Source organism: Haliotis rubra, unplaced genomic scaffold (assembly GCF_003918875.1).
Source record: "Haliotis rubra isolate DU_JTF1 unplaced genomic scaffold, ASM391887v1 Scf796, whole genome shotgun sequence".
NCBI classification, from domain to species: Eukaryota; Metazoa; Mollusca; class Gastropoda; order Lepetellida; family Haliotidae; genus Haliotis; species Haliotis rubra.
The window spans coordinates 112,318-137,191 of record NW_025767519.1 but is presented as its reverse complement, the minus strand read 5'-3'; the positions used below and the strand labels follow the sequence as shown (position 1 = coordinate 137,191).

At 42.1% G+C, this 24,874-nt stretch overlaps 1 protein-coding gene across 1 annotated transcript in view; it reads left to right on the top strand.

Moving 5' to 3' along the window:
• LOC124261318 (tetratricopeptide repeat protein 4-like) overlaps positions 1–24,874 on the top strand; it is a 51,634-nt gene that overhangs the window by 16,298 nt on the left and 10,462 nt on the right. Inside the window, exon 2 of the mRNA XM_046695626.1 lies at positions 24,478–24,655. Coding sequence (XP_046551582.1) covers positions 24,488–24,655 — 168 coding nt within the window. The 5' untranslated portion in view covers positions 24,478–24,487. The remainder of the gene's footprint in view (positions 1–24,477; positions 24,656–24,874) is intronic.

Genomic DNA, 24,874 nt, shown 5'->3' with positions numbered 1-24,874 from the left:
TCATGTGAATGCTAAAAACAGGCTTTATATTAATATTAACCTGATTATTTATTCATTATACGACATAGACAAAAGCGGCGAGGAGCCGAAAGTGGTTTCGTGAATAAATATTAAATCTTTGCTTATTACAAAAACGTTGTTAGCATCATATATTGTCAGCATTAATTCAGTTCACTCACTGCACATGTGTGGACACAAGGGGGCGTTCAGGTCAGTACCTGGTGACACCACTCCTTGCAGCCGTCACTTCTCGAAACCGCCTTCGAAGGGATTGCACAAGTCGTCGGATATTTGCTTGGTGAATTCTTCGCTATTCTGCAAGTTCTGCAGGAGTCTGAGGACGATGGTGAGTTTCGATCAAGTTCGTCCCATAGATGCTCGATCGGGTTCAGATTAGGCGATTTGGAATGCCAGGGAAGGGCACTGACGTTTGAATTTGCGAGATAGGCACCTGTTACACGAGCTACGAGGGGGTCGAGCGTTGTCGTGCTGAAACAGCGGTTAAAAAGTGGGAGGAGGTGAGGTCGTCTTGGATTTAATCGATGCAGCGATTTCTTGTAAAATTGCATTGAACCACCACTAGCTCTGATCTACCCGTGTAGAACATGGCTCCCCACACCATGACGCTTCTCCATCAAATCTGTCCACCTGCCGAACGCAGTTCGGCGCAAAACGTTCGTGTCGCCGTCGTTGCAGGAGGAAACGCGATTCGTCGCGGAACCAAACGCGTCGCCAGTTCCCCAGGTTCCATACCTGTAACCTATTGCACCATTTGACACGTCGTTGTCGGTGTAGTCGTGTCAAGACAGGTCCAACGTTTGGTCGATATGCTCGAATTCTCACTTCTCTCAGACGATTTATGATGGTTTGGTAGGAAATCCTTCGAAGTCCAGGCATCTGTCCTGCAGTGTCCGTTGCTGTAGCAAATCGGTGACGCAGGTGAAACACCCGGATGAATCGGTCCTGAGCAGGGTGGTCACCCTTGGTCTTCCACTTCTGGGACGATCTTAGGTCGAATTGAAGCGGATATATCGATGCCATAATAGAGATATGGTGCTGTGGTGGACGTTGAAGTGCCTTGAAACGGCAGACTGGGACTCCCATGCATCCAAACGTCCAAGAGCGATATTTTGGTCAGTAGCATCCAATCTTTGCATCTTTTATTTTCGTTTGCGTCGTACATTCCATAATGAAATGATGAATTTGGTTAGGCATGTTATAGTCCAAGTCTCTACTCAATGTTTCCGACACATTGCACGTGCAGTGAGTGGAAAACGTTTTCTACAGGCACTTTTCGTGTATCGTTTTCATTTTTTATGACAAACGTTTAAAAACGTATTTTGGGATGCGTTTGCGCGCAATACAGAACAACCACGACATGATTAACGGGATTCAAACATAGAAATTGTCTTAATGACGATTGCTGTCAAAATATATCGAAGTGAACTGCTGAAAACGCCAATGCGTTTCGTTTTTTGAAGAGTGTATCATGGCGGGGTGCATGTTTGGGAGGATTTACCACTTTGGTAAATCCCACGACCAGGGTAAGGTGAAGAAAAGCATTAAAATTGTCAGGAATTCTTGATTCAAACCCTGATCATATCATCCTGTCCTGGGGAACGCACCATCAGAGGGAGCTTTGATTCCTAGGCCACCCGTGGCACCTGAAGCAGACATATGTTAAGTCTGTTACAGGAAGTTAGTACACCCCACCCTGTACTTCAATCACCTTCTGTTACAAACTCTAGATCTGACAATCGCCAGACGAATTGTGCTTATGGAACCAGGTCCTGTATGCTCGAACCCCACAATGACAAAACACCACATTGAAGATGATGTTTTACACAACTCCAACTCGCTCCCCTCTTATCAATGCTGTTGTCGGTGCTTCTGGCGCTGTAGCTGTGTGTATGCTGGTGCCTATGTTGTGGCTGTGGTTGTTGTCGCTGCTGCCATCACACCGGCTGTGATTAAAATTTTCTGTTTTCGGTGGTGTACTTAAGGTTGTTTTTGATATAGCATTTATTGTCGATGCTACTTTTGTCCTAACTGTAGTTGTCGTTGTTACTGTTGTCACTGTTTCACTACGCTGAGTCTGCTGATTGTTGATACAGATACTGCCGGTTCAGTAGATGTTGAGTATTTCGTGTCGTCTGCGGTAGACAAAGAAAGGGCTCTTCCCGTCAAACCTGAAGTTATCGACACCTGCTCCCGGCGCTGTCAAATAAGGACCATGCGAAATGACGAGGAATTGTTCACGTCAGACATATTTCCAATAAAGTGTCGTGAACCGAACCTGAATCAACTTCAGGCATGGCCTAATCAAACGGCGTACGAGAATGGATCTTGAATTTCTGGTGGTCACGCCGTATTGCTGTGCTGGGAATTCCAGAGGAGCGAAGCATGTTGGGTAATGTGTTTTCCCTGGAGGATTGTGGCTGTTAAGCATTGTGGCCAGTAGTGGCCCTGGATGTCTTTATTGTGTCATTGACCAAAGTGAACCAGTTCTCACGATCAGCGAGTCCTACTAGTTAGGAGAACCGTGAGTAGGACAGGCCTATTAAGATCTCCACCAGGACGCAGTGATCATAGTTTACTTCTCGTTAGCCGGCGAGAGAAAATGAGGCTGGACGAGACTTCACTTTGGAAACAATTGGTGAATGTAGCAGTGTATGAAAGAAAGATTAATTGTCCAGTGTTAGTTGTGCGCATCTTTCATGGCGACCCAGTCAAATGAGGAGGGCTGGTGTAGATGGGGAGAAAATAAACAGACTGGGATCTGTCTAGGAATAACAGACGGCTGCGTAACACAACATCGGAACCAGTTATGTATACCAAGTATTTCCGGTCTTGTTTCCAGTCAGGTCTCGCCCTTTATATAACGCTTGATCGATACTGAATTGCAACAGATGATATCCCATTTATCTCATCTTACTGCAATAACATCGCTCCCTCACATCAGAAACACTTCATGTGATCACTTGAATTAATCAGTATTGTGGGGCAACATTTTCAGAACACATTTTGACGCTTATGGAGACGATATTATTTATTGCGTATGAAGAAATATTCTCTTGATTCTGAAAACATTCCTACCGTCTAAAACATATCTTCACAACCAAGACTATTGAGGACTGGCTGATTGTAGTATCACAGTACGACCTCTGTATTTGGACGGCCAAACAGTACTATAATCAAGGGAAGAGACAAATTCCCCGCATCCTTAACATGACGCTGCAATGCACGGATCTGTGGGATTGCATGCAACGCTACCGATTGGAAATGGCGGTATTTCCTGTAATATAATATCAGAAATGTAGTAAATCCTATTGTCTTCGTCAATACTGGTATTATCAGCCAAGTCGGTAACTGTTTAGTCATGAAGAATCCTGGTATCATGTAATTTCAGTACTTTAACACAATCAACGTGGAGGTCTCTTGTAGGGGTAATAACGGTATATGGCCTTACTCTGTAGTTCGGTTTTCATGTGAGCTGAAATGGGGTTTAACGATTACAGCACTTACATAGTAACGCGCATGTACATAGGCGCGTGAGTGCGTGTGTGCGTGTGTTTGGGGGTTTGGGCTTGACGGGGACACAACAAGTACAAACTGGTATCAAGTGGTCGGGGATCGAACCACCGACTTCAAAAATCCTCTTTCCCGGCAGACCTTCTCTCCTCAAGAACACGCAGGGGTTCACCATTACCATGCTCCAACCACCATCACTGCCGTATACACGTACTCCAACCCCCATCACTGCTGTATACACGTGCTCCAACCCCATCACTGCCGTATACACGTGCTCCAACCCCCATCACTTCTGTATACACGTGCTCCAACTCCCATCACTGCTGTATACACGTGCTCCAACCCCATCACTTCTGTATACACGTGCTCCAACCCCCATCACTTCTGTATACACGTGCTCCAACTCCCATCACTGCTGTATACACGTGCTCCAACTCCCATCACTGCTGTATACACGTGCTCCAACCCCATCACTGCCGTATACACGTGCTCCAACCATCACTACTGCCATATACACGTGCTCCAATCCCCATCAATTCTGTATACACGTGCTCCAACCATCACTTCTGTATACACGTGCTCCTACCCCCATCAATGATATATACACGTGCTCCAACCCCGATTACTGCTGTATACACGTGCTCCAACCCCATCACTGCTGCCGTATATACGTGCTCCAACCCCGATCACTGCTGTATACACGTGCTCCAACCCCATCACTGCTGTATACACGTGCTCCAACCCCAACACTTCTGTATACACGTGCTCCAACCCCATCACTGCTGTATACACGTGCTCCAACTCCCATCACTGCTGTATACACGTGCTCCAACTCCCATCACTGCTGTATACACGTGCTCCAACCCCATCACTGCTGTATACACGCGCACCAACCATCACTACTGCCATATACACGTGCTCCAATCCCCATCACTTCTGTATACACGTGCCCCAACCATCACTTCTGTATACACGTGCTCCTACCCCATCAATGATGTATACACGTGCTCCAACACCCATCACTTCTGTATACACGTGCTCCAACCCCATCACTGCTGTATACACGTGCTCCAACCCCCATCACTTCTGTATACACGTGCTCCAACCCCATCACTGCTGTATACACGCGCACCAACCATCACTACTGCCATATACACGTGCTCCAATCCCCATCACTTCTGTATACACGTGCACCAACCATCACTACTGTAATGTTTACACGTGCTCCAACCCCCATCACTTCTGTATACACGTGCTCCAACCCCCATCACTGCTGTATACTCGTGCTCCAACTCCCCTGTATACACGTACTTCAACAACCATCAACCCCCACCCCTCACTGCCGTTTAAACATGCGCCTACCCCAAGCACTCGTGCTACCATTCGACATTGAGTGGACTTTAGTACTGATCTTCATTTGCCACCAATAATGGCCTAAAAGCAAATATCATGTCTTGTTCTGTCACTGTCTTTTACTCTCTCTTCATGAGCTACAGAGGAACGATAGAGAGTTGACAAGCACACGTTTTTACTATGTTATCATGTTCATTATTCCAATACACCTTTTCATTCCAATGATTTCCGAAAACTGCCGGAATTTACCGACTAGAATGAGATAATTCTGTCACTGATATTTGCCAAGCCATTACTATGGGCGTGCGAAATCGTTTGATTAAACTTGACTTACGTTTTGTTTTCACACGAACTCAAGGGCAGATCTAGAAACAAGAGATAAAATCAATAACATCAACTCAAAATCGGCGTGTTTCTCACAAGATTGTGGGAATCAATTAAATAACCTTACTTTTTTATATTCCTTTATTTACATAGAGAGAGAAGTGACACGTGGTTTTTCGTGGTGGGTAAACTCTGCCAGCTATTGAGCATCCATCCCACGATAAGTACCTTGGTACATGGCTGAGTGAGTATAGTTTTACGCCACATGTAGAGACGGGACCTCAAGGCATGCTCTCGTTGACTCATCATCCGCTATATTAATAACTGGACAGCTTGGGAACATTATCTGCTGAATGGTGTTGCCTCCATGACCCCTGGGTTTCGGATGTAGAACACTATAATGGTACGTAAAGGGATATTCTCTTAACTCATTTCAGAAACTGTGAAGCATTTCATACGAAAGAGAATGGCGCCCAGTCTATATGTCACCACTGTCATGGAGTACAGCCAAACCGTAATATTTCGAGTAATACGATAGCTCAAAGTAAATTGCTGACATATATAATAACATCCCAATTCCTGTAGCAAGAAGAGTTGTTTTCCCGACTAGTCGTGAAGCAATATTCAGTCTCTGTCACAATGCCAGATGCCCAATGCTCTACAACAGTAGGTTTGGACTCCAGACACACATACATGGAGAGCAGGGCTTACTCGGTAGCTCAGGCCAGGGGTTTAATGCAGCAGTACAACTATAATCATCACATGTCGAAATCAGCAGTGCCATATCGTCCGGCGAGATTTCTATTCTGCTGCATCACTACACGTTGCTATGCAACAGGATTCGGCTGGTTGCCCTCTCTCATTGCGCAGCGACTAATTACAGAGGGACAAAAGGAGCCGCTTTTCTATCCTTAAATATGACTATGTTCACATCGTGCAGAGATTAATGTAGATATATCATCAGAACACAGAACATCATGGCCTTTGAATAAGTAAGAAAAAGCGGCTGAGTTAAGTCTAATAGTAGACGCCACGACGGTCTGTCTTTGTGCAAGCCCCAGCAGACTGTCTCCAGGAAACAGGTTGGTTCCATGTTTAGCGAGCTCCAGGCACACAAAGCCGTCGGTACTGGCTGTGATTTATATACAGTGTATAGGGAGTTACGCTTACAGCGGCACTCGCTGGGGATACCGGGATCAATGCTGTGTAGGGCAAACAAACGCTTCAAAGGCATGGTGGAGGGTTATCTGAAATTGAAATCAGCTCGCATGCATTGCAGTTACCTGCCCTATGTGTTCCCCTGACAATACCATAGCAATACCACGTCAATACCATTACAAAACCATGACAATACGACGTCAATACCAGTTCAAGAACATATTAATGAGATCAAAAGAATAGGTCAATATCATAACCAAAATGTCAATATCATGTCAATACCCTGTCAATAACCTACCCTGACATTATTTGGACAATCACATGAGAATACCATATCAATACCTTGACAATGTCATGACAACATCGTTGCTCCTGGACCAGGTTCGAACCCAAGTGAAGGACTTGGTGCCAATGGTGTCACATCGACTATAATGAAACTGGCGTTACTCACTCACTCACTCGCTCACTCACTCACTCAATCAGATGCTCACCAAACCACCCACTAACTCACTCACCTGCTAACCCGCACCCCCTCACCCACTCACTCACTCACCTCACCCGCTCACTCACTCACCCACTCATCCACACAATCGCTCAATCGTTTAATCCCTCACTCACACCATGGACAATTAATCATATTCTTACTCGGATGCCAATGAATATCGATATTGAATACATCAAGATGCCAAATGAAAAACTAACATTCTTCAAATTCAGCGGGAGAACGAGTGCCTCATTACTTCTGCAGCTCGAGATCATTTGAACAACTGGCCTGACAAGAAGTCAGAGGTCAAAAAGTGTTTAATGAGTGAAAATATCGATTTCCCTTCACGCTTTCACAAGTTTATAACTTCGATTAACCTTTTACAAGGCAGAGCCAAAGCATAAGCACTCGCCGCCGGAGATTTTTTGAAATCGAAATGGAGCCTGTCGTAAGTCTTTCCATCGATTTGCTATAATTCATCAAATGCCTTGTAGAAGAAAACGATAGAGCCAAACTCTCAGATTCCACACAACTAAAGCGTAATGGTACTCTAAGGCTGTTCTCATTTACAGTTTTTCGCCAAAGGAACAACCTCTCATAACTCTGACATATGGGTCCGACCGTCTTGCATAACTGATAAAAACATCCCATTTTGACAAATATACGTTAATGGACATACCAGGATCGAGAACCCTACTCTTGTAACAGGACAAGGGTCATACTTGCATGTAATAATTCTACGTACAGATGTTCCACATAATTAGGGATAGCGTGGTTTATGGAACTATCTTTGAACTGCCTGTGATTTTATTAGTTGAATCGTTATGGGGAAGTTACAAAAGCCAGCATTCATTTTTTTACCTCTGCAAAACACTTGAAGCTTGAAAGCCAGCCCAAGATAAAATGATCGTTTGCTGTGAAATTCATAACTTCTTGAAAATAACGTTTATTTAAGTTTGATGTTTGTTGTTGGCAGGAGCCTATTTCTGCTGTCCCCCGCCGTGATGTTGCTGGAATATTGCTAAAAGCGGCGTAAAACCAAACTCAGTCAGTCAGTCAGTGTTGTTGGCAGGACTGCGGTATACCGGAATACGCTTTTCAAACGAGATGCATTACAAAACTTTTACTGAGACCCGGTATATTGCGTGAAAGATGTATAATGTGTTATGATTATGTTTTAAAATAAAATCTGCACAGACTTTCATTTACAACTGATTTCTTTCTTCGTAATTCCTTGCCAAAACTTCATACTTTACATCCTTTAAATTGAATAAAATAAAAATGGGATTCCTAACTATTCAACCTAATTTTGAGATTGTTGTTTTAAGAATCATAACATGTATTTTTAGGGCCTCAGTCTGTTCAAAATAGGATCTGCACGTACAATCCGTGTCACTCTGTCAAACACTTTAGTTCCCAATATATGGCAATACGTATTGCAATGCGGGTACGTGAATCAAAATATATGACAATACAATTTATTTGCCAGCACACAGCCCTAGTTGTAGACTGACTGACTGACTGAGTTTGGCTTTACGCCGCTTTTAGCAATATTCCAGCAACATCACTGCGGGGGACACCAGAAATGGGCTTCACACGTTGTACCCATGTGGGGATTCGAACCCGGGTCTTCGGCGTGACGAGCCAACGCTTTAACCACTAGACTACCCCACCGCCCCCCTAGTTGTAGAAGTGATATCAGTCAACATAAAGGATTCTCCAGTTTCAACAAACTCAGCGTCATTATTAATAAGCTGGGTGTGTAGGGTGTCAAACGTGAACATGTCCACTGGCAGAAATGCCTCAAAGGATGTAGACAGCAGTTGACGAGCATGTTGACTACGCACATGTCACACTGACTGGATGCTTGTATGAAAATGGAAAGATGGATAAAACAATGGAAAGTGCAAGACATAGGGTGATGGATGGCTCTACAACATCATGCCTGAACGCAGTGTTCTACCCCGGGCACGTGCAACCCGCGACAAGTGACAGTCAATGTGTGTAGAAGGATTCATTCCAGGTGCAACTGATCTTGCAGCAGTTTTACATGCATGTTCAGAATTGACGCTTGAGGACACATGTTTGTGTGGGAATTATTTGTTTGTTTGTTGTTTAATTCAGCATTATTCCAGCTATATGGCGGCGGTCTCTAAATAATATAGTCAGAACCAGACAATCCAGGGATCAACGGCATGAGCATTGTTCTACGCAGTTGGGACACGACGACATGCATCAACCAAGCCAGCGAGTCTGACCACCCGAACCCGTTATTCGTTCGTCTCTTACGGCAAGCATTGGTTGTTGAAGATCAATTCTAACCCGGATCTTCACGGGTGCCTGGACATTATTGCCCTCCGCCTGCTTCACCTGTGAAGTTGGCCATGTTTGTCGTAAGAGACCCACGGTTGGTTTGCTGATGTTTGTCATCGTATCACAATCGTGTAGATGATACTCATTGTGACATCACTAGAAGGTCTGGTCCAGATTGAATTTTTAGAGACCGCCGTCAACTACCGTGAATATTACTGAACGCGGCTTAAAACAACATCAATCAGTCAATCAGTCAATCAGTCAGTCAGTCAGTCAGTCAGTCAATCAATCAATCAATCAATCAATCAATCAATCAATCAATCAATCAATCAATCAATCAATCAATCAATCAATCAATCAATCAATCAATCAATCAATCAGTCAAGTCAGTCAGTCAGTCAGTCAGTCAGTCAGTCAGTCAGTCAGTCAGTCAGTCAGTCAGTCAATCAATCAATCAATCAATCAATCAATCAGTCAATCAGTCAATCAGTCAATCAGTCAATCAATCAATCAATCAATCAGTCAGTCAATCAATCAATCAGCAGTCCCCTGGACAATTTGCCGATATCACTGTACAAGGTGGGACTAGCTCGGAGGTAAGTATCAACTCTACGTCAAGGAGCCCAGTCGTTTTACCCTCCGTAATATGGTTTCATAGGAGTGCCATTATCCGATGATCGTGAGTTCGAATCTCCTTTACACCCTGTCTTGATGTTTGATTTGCACCTTGATGTTTGTTAGCACCTTACATGTGCTCCTGGGGTGCTTCATTGTGCTTCATTGTGCTTCGTTAAAATTGTGAGCGTCTGTCTTCTGTGCCACAATAAGCTGGCACGTCATGACAAAATACAAGATAATTGTAAACGAACACGAATATAAATCTAAGATCTCGGAAAGTAAATTTTATTTAATGTCTAGAATGGCAACCTGTTGTACCCACATGGAAAATTGCACCCATTCACTCTCAATCATCACAAGCAATCTCACTCACTCACAACGTCAATCAGATTGGCACTCACTCCAGCAAGTGTTTAAGCGGGACGTTTGTTAAGCCAGTATAGCTGGTCAACCTGCTCATACGGGTTATCGATACACATCAAATCCCCATTATTACCATCCTTCTCATTAATAACACATCATACGTCTTACCGTTGTCTGGAATAAACCAGGGCAACTGAGAATGAGGCACCTTGCAAGTGCCGGAACGTGGGTACTTCCGTTCCGAGAAGAGAGCAGGGTTCATTGATTTGGACGTCAGCGTTTATTGATTCGCCAATTTGTTTTCGCTTGTCGGAGTCCCCGTCAATACCTGCATCCATACTCTCTCATACTGTTCCATACTTCCTCCTTCCACCCATACTCTCAAACCGTCCCATACTCCCTCCCTCCCTCCATACTCTAAAATCCTTCCATACTCCCTCCTACCCTCAAATACTCTCTAATAAATACCTAATACCCTTCCATACTTCCTACCCTCCATACTCTCTCATACCCCCCACTAGATATTAACTCTTCTCATGCATACTCCCTCATACCCTCCCTAACTGTCTACCATCCACACTTTATCATACCCTCTCTAACTGCCTACCATCCACACTCTCTCATACCATCAAAACATACTCTCCCTACTACCATCCACCCTCTCCCATACCATCAAAACATACTCTCCCTCCTACCATCTACACTCTCTCATACCATCAAAAAATGCTCTCCCTCCTACCATACATATTCTCTCATACCATCAAAACATACTCTCCCTCCTACCATACATATTCTCTCATACCATCAAAACATACTCTCCGTCCTACCATCCATACTCTCTCATACCATCAAACATACTCTCCCTCCTACCATCCACACTCTCTCATGCCATCAAAACATACTCTCTTTCCTACCATCCACACTCTCTCATACTATCAAAACATATTCTCCCTCCTACCATTCATACTCTCTCATGCCATCAAAACATACTCTCCCTCCTACCATCCACGCTCTCTCATACCATCAAAACATACTCTCCCTCCTACCACCCATACTCCCTATACTTTCCCATACTCCAAACTGCCCATACTCTCATACAATCCACACACACACCCTCCATACTCTCTTCTCCCATCCATACACTCTCATACCCTCCCATGCTCCCTCCTACCATCCATACTCTCTCAAACCCTACCATACCCACCCATACCCTCCCATAATTCCCCTACCATCCATACGCTCTCATACCCTACCATACATACCCATACCCTCCAATAATTCCCCTACCATCCATACTCTCTCAAACCCTATCATACCTACCCATACCCTCCCATAATTCCCCTACCATCCATACTCTCTCAAACCCTACCATACCTACCCATACCCTCCCATAATTCCCCTACCATCCATACTCTCTCATACCCTACCATACCTACCCATACCCTCCCATAATTCCCCTACCATCCGTACTCTCTTATACCCATCCAGACTCACCTCCACCATCCATACTCTCACATGTGGTCTGTAGCTGTGAAGTGATGTTAAGAAGGGCCCTATCTTCCTTGGCCCTCTTGTATTTCAGTATATTGTTTATTTCGATATTACTTTTTAAAGGTTGTATCATTGACATGTAATCTCGAGGCAGTACTCGATACATGGTCAACAAGCTGGCATTGATCTTGCACCACACCGATTGGACTACTGGAGACAATAGTCTTCACTGTATGTAATTTCTCAACAGATCTGGACATTTAAGGAAACTGAGTCTCGAGGGCACCGAGTCATTTCTCAACTTCCTGACTACACTTGACGGCACGACCAATAAACGTCTTTTTGGAAAACCCTAAACATATATATTCGATAGGAAAAGGTCTGAAATGTTAGTTTGTGAATCAATTACTTCCTTCTGAAGGTAGTATTGGCTGTTCTTGTACATCGTAGTTTAAAGGTGATACCTTTGGTACCAACAACATTGACAAAACGTCTATTATAGAAAGATGGGGTCATATTGCCACATCACCAGTTCAAGTGAGTGAGTGACTTTGGTTCAAGAATATTCCAACAGTGTCATGACCGAGAACACCAACAATGCGCACGTTGTTCCTATGTGGTGAACGGAACCTGGATCCCGATGTGAGACGCATGCGCAGTAACCGCTGCACTATCCCATCAGTTTAAGGCCTAGTGATATATGTTTATGTAACCAACAACCTATGCACTTCTACATCCCAACATTCATTTTCAACCATATCTTTGGTGTTATCAATACAAACGTTGTCAGGTCTTTCTAGTTCTCTTCCCAGTTCAACCTTTATGACAGCCAACACAAAACGTTTCATCTTAAATAAATAGGGAGACACCTGTTGGCACGTTTATTGCTGACTGATGCGATCCTTTACGGTTGTGTTGTTTGTGGCCGGGAGGTCTTTCCTACATGTGCGTCCGTGTTTACGTTGGTCTAGAAATGTGATCTCGCGGCTAGGTCAGTCAAACTGGAGCTGACGTGGGCTGATTTATCAAGATGAAGTGATGACCACTGCCGGCTCTCTGGCCACTGTGGGTCAACCGTCTAATTAAACCTCGTCATTGTCTTACGGTGGAGACATGGCCTTTATTTACAGTGTCCCGTTAATCAGTTCTCCACTCGCCATTCCCCACCACCCCTACTAGCACCATCCCCCGTCAGGTTCCGAGTACTTCCAAGATATCCTGACAGTCTCGGAACTCACTGGCTTATTGAAATATGAAAAGTAAAGAGGTTTGAAGGATGAATTCATAACGATCCTATCAAACCTGGCGCGATGGCCATGCTTAGTGTAAGATCCACACACGTCACTTCCGGTTATTTCAACTACACTTTGCCTGACATCATGTCATGGATACCGCTACCACCTACAACATGATTTCTTACCCGTGGGCAACAATGAGAGAAATATCGCGTCTTGCGTCAATAAATATCGTCTTCTCAGAGTCAACTGGAAAAATATGTTTTCAGTAATTATTCCAGTTTTATACAGTAATCACTATGTGATATGGCAGAGTTATCCCATTAAGCTTCCAATCCGGTCTAAAAACTAGTCGATGTGATCCTGTACATGATGAGGAGGGGAATAAGTGATATGTTTTTCATTTTCATTTTGACAACCAATATAATTAAGGAGAAGTGAGGTGACTTAAAAATCGAATTCATTTCCCTTCAATTTGTTCTGAAATATTTTTTTTCTTAACAGCATTTTTACATCTGCAACAGATTGGTGATGTGGGAAATGAACCCGATCTGTGCTTGGCATGATCTCACTGCCACTCCCGTATACAACCTTCAACACCTGTTATCACATTTACCAAAAAGACCATTAAACAGTTCAAGTTGATAGTCAGCTACCAACGTAATGTGTAATATCCATGTACCTAAAATCAATAGATTTGTTTCATTATCGTGAGACAAGCGAGACAACATATCCCTACACTCCCGCCACCACGACCTGTCTGCTGCCAGGAACACCACGTGATATTTCCCGCGGTTTGAGAGAGGCGTACATGTGGACTGTCACGCCGATGGATCTGAGAGCGCCCTCTATGTCTCCACGGACGTCGTCAATGTCACTCGGGGCTCGGGCTACAAACTTCAATTATTTTTTCAAATGTATCGACCGAAACAGACCCTGGGAAACGTCTCCAGCAATATATAGAAGCGGCCGCAGGTCGCGCCTAGAGGAGCACATTGGTCGCGGGACAACACATCAATTAACGTACTTATGAGATGTAATTCTTAGATATCTTTTCTATGTAGACACCATTAACAGAAAGGTCGGCATGTGAACACGACGGCGGAGAATCAGTTACGTCATTTGTAGTAGGTCGAATGCAGCACTCATGGTGTCGATTACTGGAGACATGGGAATAATTGCTTCAAATCCTTGTCTGAGGCGCTCCAACTTCGTACAGGATCATATCATGCTATTGGGAATCCACCGATCTAATAAAAATGTTATTAAAAGGGAAATCCAAATGTAGCCACTGCAGTAAAACTCCAATGTGTGTTGATTTCTTCCGTCATTTCCTATGCCTGAACTAGTCCCCGTTGTCCACTGGAGTTGCTATGACGGTAACGTGTCGCAATATAAGTGATATTTGTCAGTACCGTTTGTAGGAATCAAGTGTTGTTGCAATCACAAAGGTTCATTCTTTCCTTGTGCATGTCAAGCAGATAGACATATACTACCATCAACTGGGATGTCTTCAATGCAATTAATAAACAGATCACAGAGAGATGGAAATGTACAATTACCACATCTCAGACGTTGTGGTATTCTGTTGAATAACTAACATCCAGATGGACTTCTACCACTTCAGTATCTCAGACGTTGTGGTATTCTGTTGAATAACTTACATCCAGATGGACTTCTACCACTTCAGTATCTCAGACGTTGTGGTATTCTGTTGAATAACTTACATCCAGATGGACTTCTACCACTTCAGTCTCTGACGTTGTGGTATTCTCTTGAATAACTTACATCCAGATGGACTTCTACCACTTCAGTATCTCAGACGTTGTGGTATTCTGTTGAATAACTTACATCCAGATAGACTTCTACCACTTCAGTATCTCAGACGTTGTGGTATTCTGTTGAATAACTTACATCCAGATGGACTTCTACCACTTCAGTATCTCAGACGTTGTGGTATTCTGTTGAACAACCTACATCCAGATGGACATCTACCACTTCAGTATCTCAGACGTTGTGGTATTCTGTTGAATAACTTACATCTAGATGGACTTCTACCACTTTAGTATCTCAGACGTTGTGGTATTCTGTTGAATAACTTACATCCAGATGGACTTCTACCACTTCAGTATCTCAGACGTTGTGGTATTCTGTTGAATAACTTACATCCAGATGGACTTCTACCACTTCAGTATCTCAGACGTTGTGGTATTCTGTTGAATAACTTACATCCAGATAGACTTCTACCACTTCAGTATCTCAGACGTTGTGGTATTCTGTTGAATAACTTACATCCAGATGGACTTCTACCACTTCAGTATCTCAGACGTTGTGGTATTCTGTTGAATAACTTACATCCAGATGGACTTCTACCACTTCAGTATCTCAGACGTTGTGGTATTCTGTTGAATAACTTACATCCAGATGGACTTCTACCACTTCAGTCTCTGACGTTGTGGTATTCTGTTGAATAACTTACATCCAGATGGACTTCTACCACTTCAGTATCTCAGACGTTGTGGTATTCTGTTGAATAACTTACATCTAGATGGACTTCTACCACTTTAGTATCTCAGACGTTGTGGTATTCTGTTGAATAACTTACATCCAGATGGACTTCTACCACTTCAGTATCTCAGACGTTGTGGTATTCTGTTGAATAACTTACATCCAGATGGACTTCTACCACTTCAGTATCTCAGACGTTGTGGTATTCTGTTGAATAACTAACATCCAGATGGACTTCTACCACTTCAGTATCTCAGACGTTGTGGTATTCTGTTGAACAACCTACATCCAGATGGATATCTACCACTTCAGTATCTCAGACGTTGTGGTATTCTGTTGAATAACTTACATCCAGATGGACTTCTACCACTTCAGTATCTCAGACGTTGTGGTATTCTGTTGAATAACTTACATCTAGATGGACTTCTACCACTTAAGTATCTCAGACGTTGTGGTATTCTGTTGAATAACTTACATCCAGATGGACTTCTACCACTTCAGTATCTCAGACGTTGTGGTATTCTGTTGAATAACTTACATCCAGATGGACTTCTACCACTTCAGTATCTCAGACGTTGTGGTATTCTGTTGAATAACTTACATCTAGATGGACTTCTACCACTTCAGTATCTCAGACGTTGTGGTATTCTGTTGAATAACTTACATCCAGATGGACTTCTACCACTTCAGTATCTCAGACGTTGTGGTATTCTGTTGAATAACTTACATCCAGATGGACTTCTACCACTTCAGTATCTCAGACGTTGTGGTATTCTGTTGAATAACTTACATCCAGATGGACTTCTACCACTTCAGTATCTCAGACGTTGTGGTATTCTGTTGAATAACTTACATCTAGATGGACTTCTACCACTTCAGTATCTCAGACGTTGTGGTATTCTGTTGAATAACTTACATCCAGATGGACTTCTACCACTTCAGTATCTCAGACGTTGTGGTATTCTGTTGAATAACTTACATCCAGATGGACTTCTACCACTTCAGTATCTCAGACGTTGTGGTATTCTGTTGAATAACTTACATCCAGATGGACTTCTACCACTTCAGTATCTCAGACGTTGTGGTATTCTGTTGAATAACTTACATCCAGATGGACTTCTACCACTTCAGTATCTCAGACGTTGTGGTATTCTGTTGAATAACTTACATCCAGATGGACTTCTACCACTTCAGTATCTCAGACGTTGTGGTATTCTGTTGAATAACTTACATCCAGATGGACTTCTACCACTTCAGTATCTCAGACGTTGTGGTATTCTGTTGAATAACTTACATCCAGATGGACTTCTACCACTTCAGTATCTCAGACGTTGTGGTATTCTGTTGAATAACTTACATCCAGATGGACTTCTACCACTTCAGTATCTCAGACGTTGTGGTATTCTGTTGAATAACTTACATCCAGATGGACTTCTACCACTTCAGTATCTCAGACGTTGTGGTATTCTGTTGAATAACTTACATCCAGATGGACTTCTACCACTTCAGTATCTCAGACGTTGTGGTATTCTGTTGAATAACTTACATCCAGATGGACTTCTACCACTTCAGTATCTCAGACGTTGTGGTATTCTGTTGAATAACTTACATCCAGATGGACTTCTACCACTTCAGTATCTCAGACGTTGTGGTATTCTGTTGAATAACTTACATCCAGATGGACTTCTACCACTTCAGTATCTCAGACGTTGTGGTATTCTGTTGAATAACTTACATCCAGATGGACTTCTACCACTTCAGTATCTCAGACGTTGTGGTATTCTGTTGAATAACTTACATCCAGATGGACTTCTACCACTTCAGTATCTCAGACGTTGTGGTATTCTGTTGAATAACTTACATCCAGATGGACTTCTACCACTTCAGTATCTCAGACGTTGTGGTATTCTGTTGAATAACTTACATCCAGATGGACTTCTACCACTTCAGTATCTCAGACGTTGTGGTATTCTGTTGAATAACTTACATCCAGATGGACTTCTACCACTTCAGTATCTCAGACGTTGTGGTATTCTGTTGAATAACTTACATCCAGATGGACTTCTACCACTTTAGTATCTCAGACGTTGTGGTATTCTGTTGAATAACTTACATCCAGATGGACTTCTACCACTTCAGTATCTCAGACGTTGTGGTATTCTGTTGAATAACTTACATCCAGATGGACTTCTACCACTTCAGTATCTCAGACGTTGTGGTATTCTGTTGAATAACTTACATCCAGATGGACTTCTACCACTTCAGTATCTCAGACGTTGTGGTATTCTGTTGAATAACTTACATCCAGATGGACTTCTACCACTTCAGTATCTCAGACGTTGTGGTATTCTGTTGAATAACTTACATCCAGATGGACTTCTACCACTTCAGTATCTCAGACGTTGTGGTATTCTGTTGAATAACTTACATCCAGATGGACTTCTACCACTTCAGTATCTCAGACGTTGTGGTATTCTGTTGAATAACTTACATCCAGATGGACTTCTACTACCAGTATCTCAGACGTTGTGGTATTCTGTTGAATAACTTACATCTAGATGGACTTCTACCACTTCAGTATCTCAGACGTTGTGGTATTCTGTTGAATAACTTACATCCAGATGGACTTCTACCACTTCAGTATCTCAGACGTTGTGGTATTCTGTTGAATAACTTACATCCAGATGGACTTCTACCACTTCAGTATCTCAGACGTTGTGGTATTCTGTTGAATAACTTACATCCAGATGGACTTCTACCACTTCAGTATCTCAGACGTTGTGGTATTCTGTTGAATAACTTACATCCAGATGGACTTCTACCACTTCAGTATCTCAGACGTTGTGGTATTCTGTTGAATAACTTACATCCAGATGGACTTCTACCACTTCAGTATCTCAGACGTTGTGGTATTCTGTTGAATAACTTACATCTAGATGGACTTCTACCACTTCAGTATCTCAGACGTTGTGGTATTCTGTTGAATAACTTACATCCAGATGGACTTCTACCACTTCAGTATCTCAGACGTTGTGGTATTCTGTTGAATAACTTACATCCAGATGGACTTCTACCACTTCAGTATCTCAGACGTTGTGGTATTCTGTTGAATAACTTACATCCAGATGGACTTCTACCACTTCAGTATCTCAGACGTTGTGGTATTCTGTTGAATAACTTACATCCAGATGGACTTCTACCACTTCAGTATCTCAGACGTTGTGGTATTCTGTTGAATAACTTACATCCAGATGGACTTCTACCACTTCAGTATCTCAGACGTTGTGGTATTCTGTTGAATAACTTACATCCAGATGGACTTCTACCACTTCAGTATCTCAGACGTTGTGGTATTCTGTTGAATAACTTACATCCAGATGGACTTCTACCACTTCAGTATCTCAGACGTTGTGGTATTCTGTTGAATAACTTACATCCAGATGGACTTCTACCACTTCAGTATCTCAGACGTTGTGGTATTCTGTTGAATAACTTACATCTAGATGGACTTCTACCACTTCAGTATCTCAGACGTTGTGGTATTCTGTTGAATAACTTACATCCAGATGGACTTCTACCACTTCAGTATCTCAGACGTTGTGGTATTCTGTTGAATAACTTACATCCAGATAGACTTCTACCACTTCAGTAACTCAGACGTTGTGGTATTCTGTTGAATAACTTACATCCAGATGGACTTCTACCACTTCAGTATCTCAGACGTTGTGGTATTCTGTTGAATAACTTACATCCAGATGGACTTCTACCACTTTAGTATCTCAGACGTTGTGGTATTCTGTTGAATAACTTACATCTAGATGGACTTCTACCACTTTAGTATCTCAGACGTTGTGGTATTCTGTTGAATAACTTACATCCAGATGGACATCTACCACTTCAGTATCTCAGACGTTGTGGTATTCTGTTGAATAACTTACATCCAGATGGACTTCTACCACTTCAGTATCTCAGACGTTGTGGTATTCTGTTGAATAACTTACATCCAGATGGACTTCTACCACTTCAGTATCTCAGACGTTGTGGTATTCTGTTGAATAACTTACATCCAGATGGATATCTACCACTTCAGTATCTAAGACGTTGTGGTATTCTGTTGAATAACTTACATCCAGATGGACTTCTACCACTTCAGTATCTCAGACGTTGTGGTATTCTGTTGAATAACTTACATCTAGATGGACTTCTACCACTTCAGTATCTCAGACGTTGTGGTATTCTGTTGAATAACTAACTTACATCCAGATGGACTTCTACCACTTCAGTATCTCAGACGTTGTGGTATTCTGTTGAATAACTTACATCCAGATGGACTTCTACCACTTCAGTATCTCAGACGTTGTGGTATTCTGTTGAATAACTTACATCCAGATGGACTTCTACCACTTCAGTATCTCAGACGTTGTGGTATTCTGTTGAATAACTTACATCCAGATGGACTTCTACCACTTCAGTCTCTGACGTTGTGGTATTCTGTTGAATAACTTACATCCAGATAGACTTCTACCACTTCAGTATCTCAGACGTTGTGGTATTCTGTTGAATAACTTACATCCAGATGGACTTCTACCACTTCAGTATCTCAGACGTTGTGGTATTCTGTTGAATAACTTACATCTAGATGGACTTCTACCACTTTAGTATCTCAGACGTTGTGGTATTCTGTTGAATAACTTACATCCAGATAGACTTCTACCACTTCAGTATCTCAGACGTTGTGGTATTCTGTTGAATAACTTACATCCAGATAGACTTCTACCACTTCAGTATCTCAGACGTTGTGGTATTCTGTTGAATAACTTACATCCAGATAGACTTCTACCACTTCAGTATCTCAGACGTTGTGGTATTCTGTGGAATAACTTACATCCAGATGGACTTCTACCACTTCAGTATCTCAGACGTTGTGGTATTCTGTTGAATAACTTACATCTAGATGGACTTCTATCACTTTAGTATCTCAGACGTTGTGGTATTCTGTTGAATAACTTACATCCAGATGGACATCTACCACTTCAGTATCTCAGACGTTGTGGTATTCTGTTGAATAACTTACATCCAGATGGACTTCTACCACTTCAGTATCTCAGACGTTGTGGTATTCTGTTGAATAACTTACATCCAGATGGACTTCTACCACTTCAGTATCTCAGACGTTGTGGTATTCTGTTGAATAACTTACATCCAGATGGACTTCTACCACTTCAGTATCTCAGACGTTGTGGTATTCTGTTGAATAACTTACATCTAGATGGACTTCTACCACTTCAGTATCTCAGACGTTGTGGTATTCTGTTGAATAACTAACATCCAGATGGACTTCTACCACTTCAGTATCTCAGACGTTGTTGCAATCCGTTGTATAGTCTACAGCCAGATGGACATCTACCCGTTCCACTTGTAACGTTGAACCGTACTGGGGGACAGATAGGTCCCCCGTATCCCAAGGATTGTCGCAATTGTTCAATGGTTTAGCTCTTCAGCCTATCAAGTATTGCTGTAATCTACCAAATAGCCTACAGCCAAGTCAAATGGCTCTTCAATATCTCATTTTTGTAATCTATTTAATAGCTTACAACCAAATGTACAAATGACTCTTAATTATCGCAAACATTGCTGTAATCTGTTAAATATCTTATAGACAAATCGTATGTGTCTTCAACGTGTGAAACACAGAAACATAGTTGAAATCTATTGAAAAGTTTCCAGAAAAAATTAACACACATTGCTTATCGGCATTACAAACAATGTTATTATCTGGAAAAAAGAAACCCAGTTTCTCTTTAAATGTTTTGTATCTGTGTTATAGGTCTTAAAACCAAATGGACCGCCCCCAATCCCACATCAACCGAAACATCCTTCTAAAGTACTGTGGGAAATAGAAAAAAATACTGTTGTTAGGCTATTACTCTGTATCCCTAAAATTTACACATTTACACAAATAGCATATGTCGAAATAACCCACATCGGTCTAACTGGGCGTTCAGTGGGATGCGTAATAGGATATCCAGAAAAGCATGTTTACTCGTAAAAATCGGGCAAAACTTAGAAAAAATATGAATAGCTACTGAAAACAATGGATCAGACTATAGATGGCAATTAGGTCGCTCAGCCAGGTATGACGACGGACCATCGAGTCACCTGGCATGAAATGCACGTGCTGCCTAAAGGCACAAGGGGGTCATCTCAAAGATATTTGATGCCTTTTCTTGTGCGTTGAATATGTCGCATCTATTGATTAACATCTTACGTGTATTTCTTTCATAAAGTTTATGTTCAGATATGTACAACAGTATGATACCCATAGAAAAGCATACTCAGTCATCGTATTAAATGTCTCAAAATATATAGGTGGCATGACCACCCGAAGATCGACAGGACTGGATATTATTGGTAAATTGTTATGGCATGCCGTTTAATTCCCCAGTTTAATTCCCCTGAAGGATCATATTATCTTAGCTGGTATCTCTATACCCCAGCCCGACCCCAAACCACCGTCTACGACACACGTCCTTGTTTTGCTTTTGAGACGACCCCTCCTACCTGTTTCTTTTTATAGTGATAGTGAGACTCCATGGTAGCTACATCCTGAATAGTTTCACAATTAAAGATTTTTTTTTTTTATACGTCAGCTATCGTTTATAATGACGCTAAGTCTAATTTCAAAATGGGTATTTAAAAAGTGTCCTTTGTAATACAATATCATCGCCCTCTAATTTGCATAAAGCCATGGTCTGTTCCAAATAAGTCGATTTGGACTCCGAAAAAAGACCGCATGGCTCATTTCTGCACTAATCTCTCCTCAGTAAAGTCCACTTTTTACGTTTCCTATCTCCCTACCACTGAAACTATAGTTAGGCCGAACTTAGTTTAACAAATATTTCACACTTTCACATATTCTCTACATAACATTTTTTTTTCTATTTCCGACAGTACTTGATAGTCTATACGTTTGCTATACTGGATCAGACTTTCTGTGTAGGCAACGTTTTGGATTCACAAAATTGTCTGAGTTTCATGAAACAGCATATTTGTAATTTGTTTCCAAAAGGATATTGAAGGTTCTGTGGCACCTTTCATGACAGCCACGTCTTGAGAACTGCCGGTACCAGTGGTACATCGCGAATCCATAGACATATATGCGGCGACACGGCCCTCCTGTAAACAAACCTGACTCACAAAATGTCATCAGCCACCGCTGCATGCATTATTGATCAATTTGTTGTCTCTTTTTCAGATGTAACTATGAAAGTGAAAAAACACAGCCCCATACTGAGTCCGCTGACTGCCTCGTTTTGACATATATTTGATGATCCATAACTCCCCGCGTGCGCAAACCAGACGTTAACTTATATACACGACATCTTGTCAAAAGGACCTAGTATAGTGTGATCATTTTTTGAACAGTTGAGGCTATTCAGCACTTCAACTGCCCATGCCATGCCCTGTTGCAGACACTGTAATTAGCGACAATAATTAGCGTATGGTTAGGTCAGGGGTCAGGTCGTGTCCCTAGAGTGAGTGAGTTTGATTATACGCCGCTGTTAGCAATATTCCAGCAATATCATCGCGGGGGACACCAGAAATGGGCTTCACACATTTGACCCGTGTGGGGAACCGAACCCAGGTCTTCGGCGTGACGAGCGAACGCTTTAACCACTATGTTACCCCACCGCCCCCTGTGTCCCTAGATAATGGTAAAATATTTCATGTATTTTTCAGAAAGTAGAACTGTGACATTTTTCCATAATCAACCCCTTTTACTAAAGCTGTGCTAAATTGTGATGAATCCCTTTTCGTTGTCATTTTATCATGCCCCTCATCATCAGAGTATCATGATTTAATTAAATTATCAATTATTAGCATTAACAATGCGCTGAGGAAGTCATTCTGTTCGCCGGATGAGGTACAAGTAGGTACTGGGGTTCGGATGTAATGTATATAAACACATGAAACCAAAACTAAAGACACATATTCACTGTATAAGAGATCATTATTGTCAAGCGGATAACACGCACCATGAAGATTGCGACATGCGAATAATAATGTGAATCAAGGTGTAAGGGAGGCTACTCATTAAAGAGAAGAGTTAACTCCCTTACAGGAAGTCAGTTTCACGCTGCTCGCACGTCGCTCAAGGATCTAGGCCTATTATTTTCTGTTGTGACAAATGTGGATTAGCGAAAACTATCTGCCGAGATTTACATGTTAAAAGATTAGGGAACAGGTCGTCAAGTGAGTTGTTCTGTTGTCATCTTACGACCATCTGTCAATGTGGTTCATCGTCCAGTCTTTCATGTTTACGTTTGTAAATATGTCCCGTTTTCGATCACCACGTGCCATCCCATCATAACGTGTAACGGTGTATTCGATCTGAACAGTCAGGGTTAAAGATTTGTGTATAATGTACGATCCTGAATGATTTTCCCAATAACTGATGTCACAGAATGTGTCCTGTTCAAATTTGATTAAATCATAACATGTTTCCAGAATGTTCTCGGCCGTAATCACGCATATAATTTAAATGACCATGACGTGATTTGTTCACAACCGAACCGCCCCATTGATTATGGATTTCATCGGAGTGGAAAACGTCCGGCATCACTCCGGGTTATCCACCTACATCTGTGATTTGAAAAAAACTGATAAAATTGAAAGTGTTAAAACCAGCCCACTTACTCACTCTATGTCGAGTGGATATAACTGTTACTACTCTGCGCTGTCACTGAGAGTCTTTGAAATACTATGACAATTCTCAGGATAACATTCGAAAGTAATACTTACATTTTTTAATCTGCCAAGCATCTGTTTAATCTGCAAGTAGCATGATATTTGAAACTGTATGGCCAGAAACTGTATGACGAGAAACTGTATATCATACACATTAATAAACAGCTGAAATTTGTTTGCTGTTTTTGTTACCTTGACCATGATCAAAAATATAATTTAGTGGAAACTTGTTCAGGTATTACACTGAAATACCAATCAGGTTATTAAGTGAAATCTAAACTGTTAATTTTTTCTCTGCATAATCTTGTAGATTGTTTAGAAGAGGGACATCTTTCTTCTCGATTATTCCAGATCAATCAGAATGAACCGGTCACTGATCAAGCAGAAGAAGGACTGGACAGATGAAGAGAGGAAGGAGCTAGCAGCCAAGCTGGATGCTGAGTTTGAACAGTACCTTGAGGGCATGATCGAGAAGAGCAAGAACAAGTCTCAAGCTGAGCATGAAGCAAGCATAGAGGAAATACTTGCCGTGAGTCAGTCATGTAGTGTTGATATCTCCCCAGGTGGCCACATGGCCAAGTCGATCGTCATCTTGATTACACCATAGCAACATCCTGACAGTAGCAGGTTACCTCACCCAGATGAACACTACACAGCTGTCATTCATTCTCTGATGAAACTTGTTAATATGTCGTGTGTTATGTTGTCCATAAAGCAGAGAGTTACAGAATTACATTTTGGGAAAATC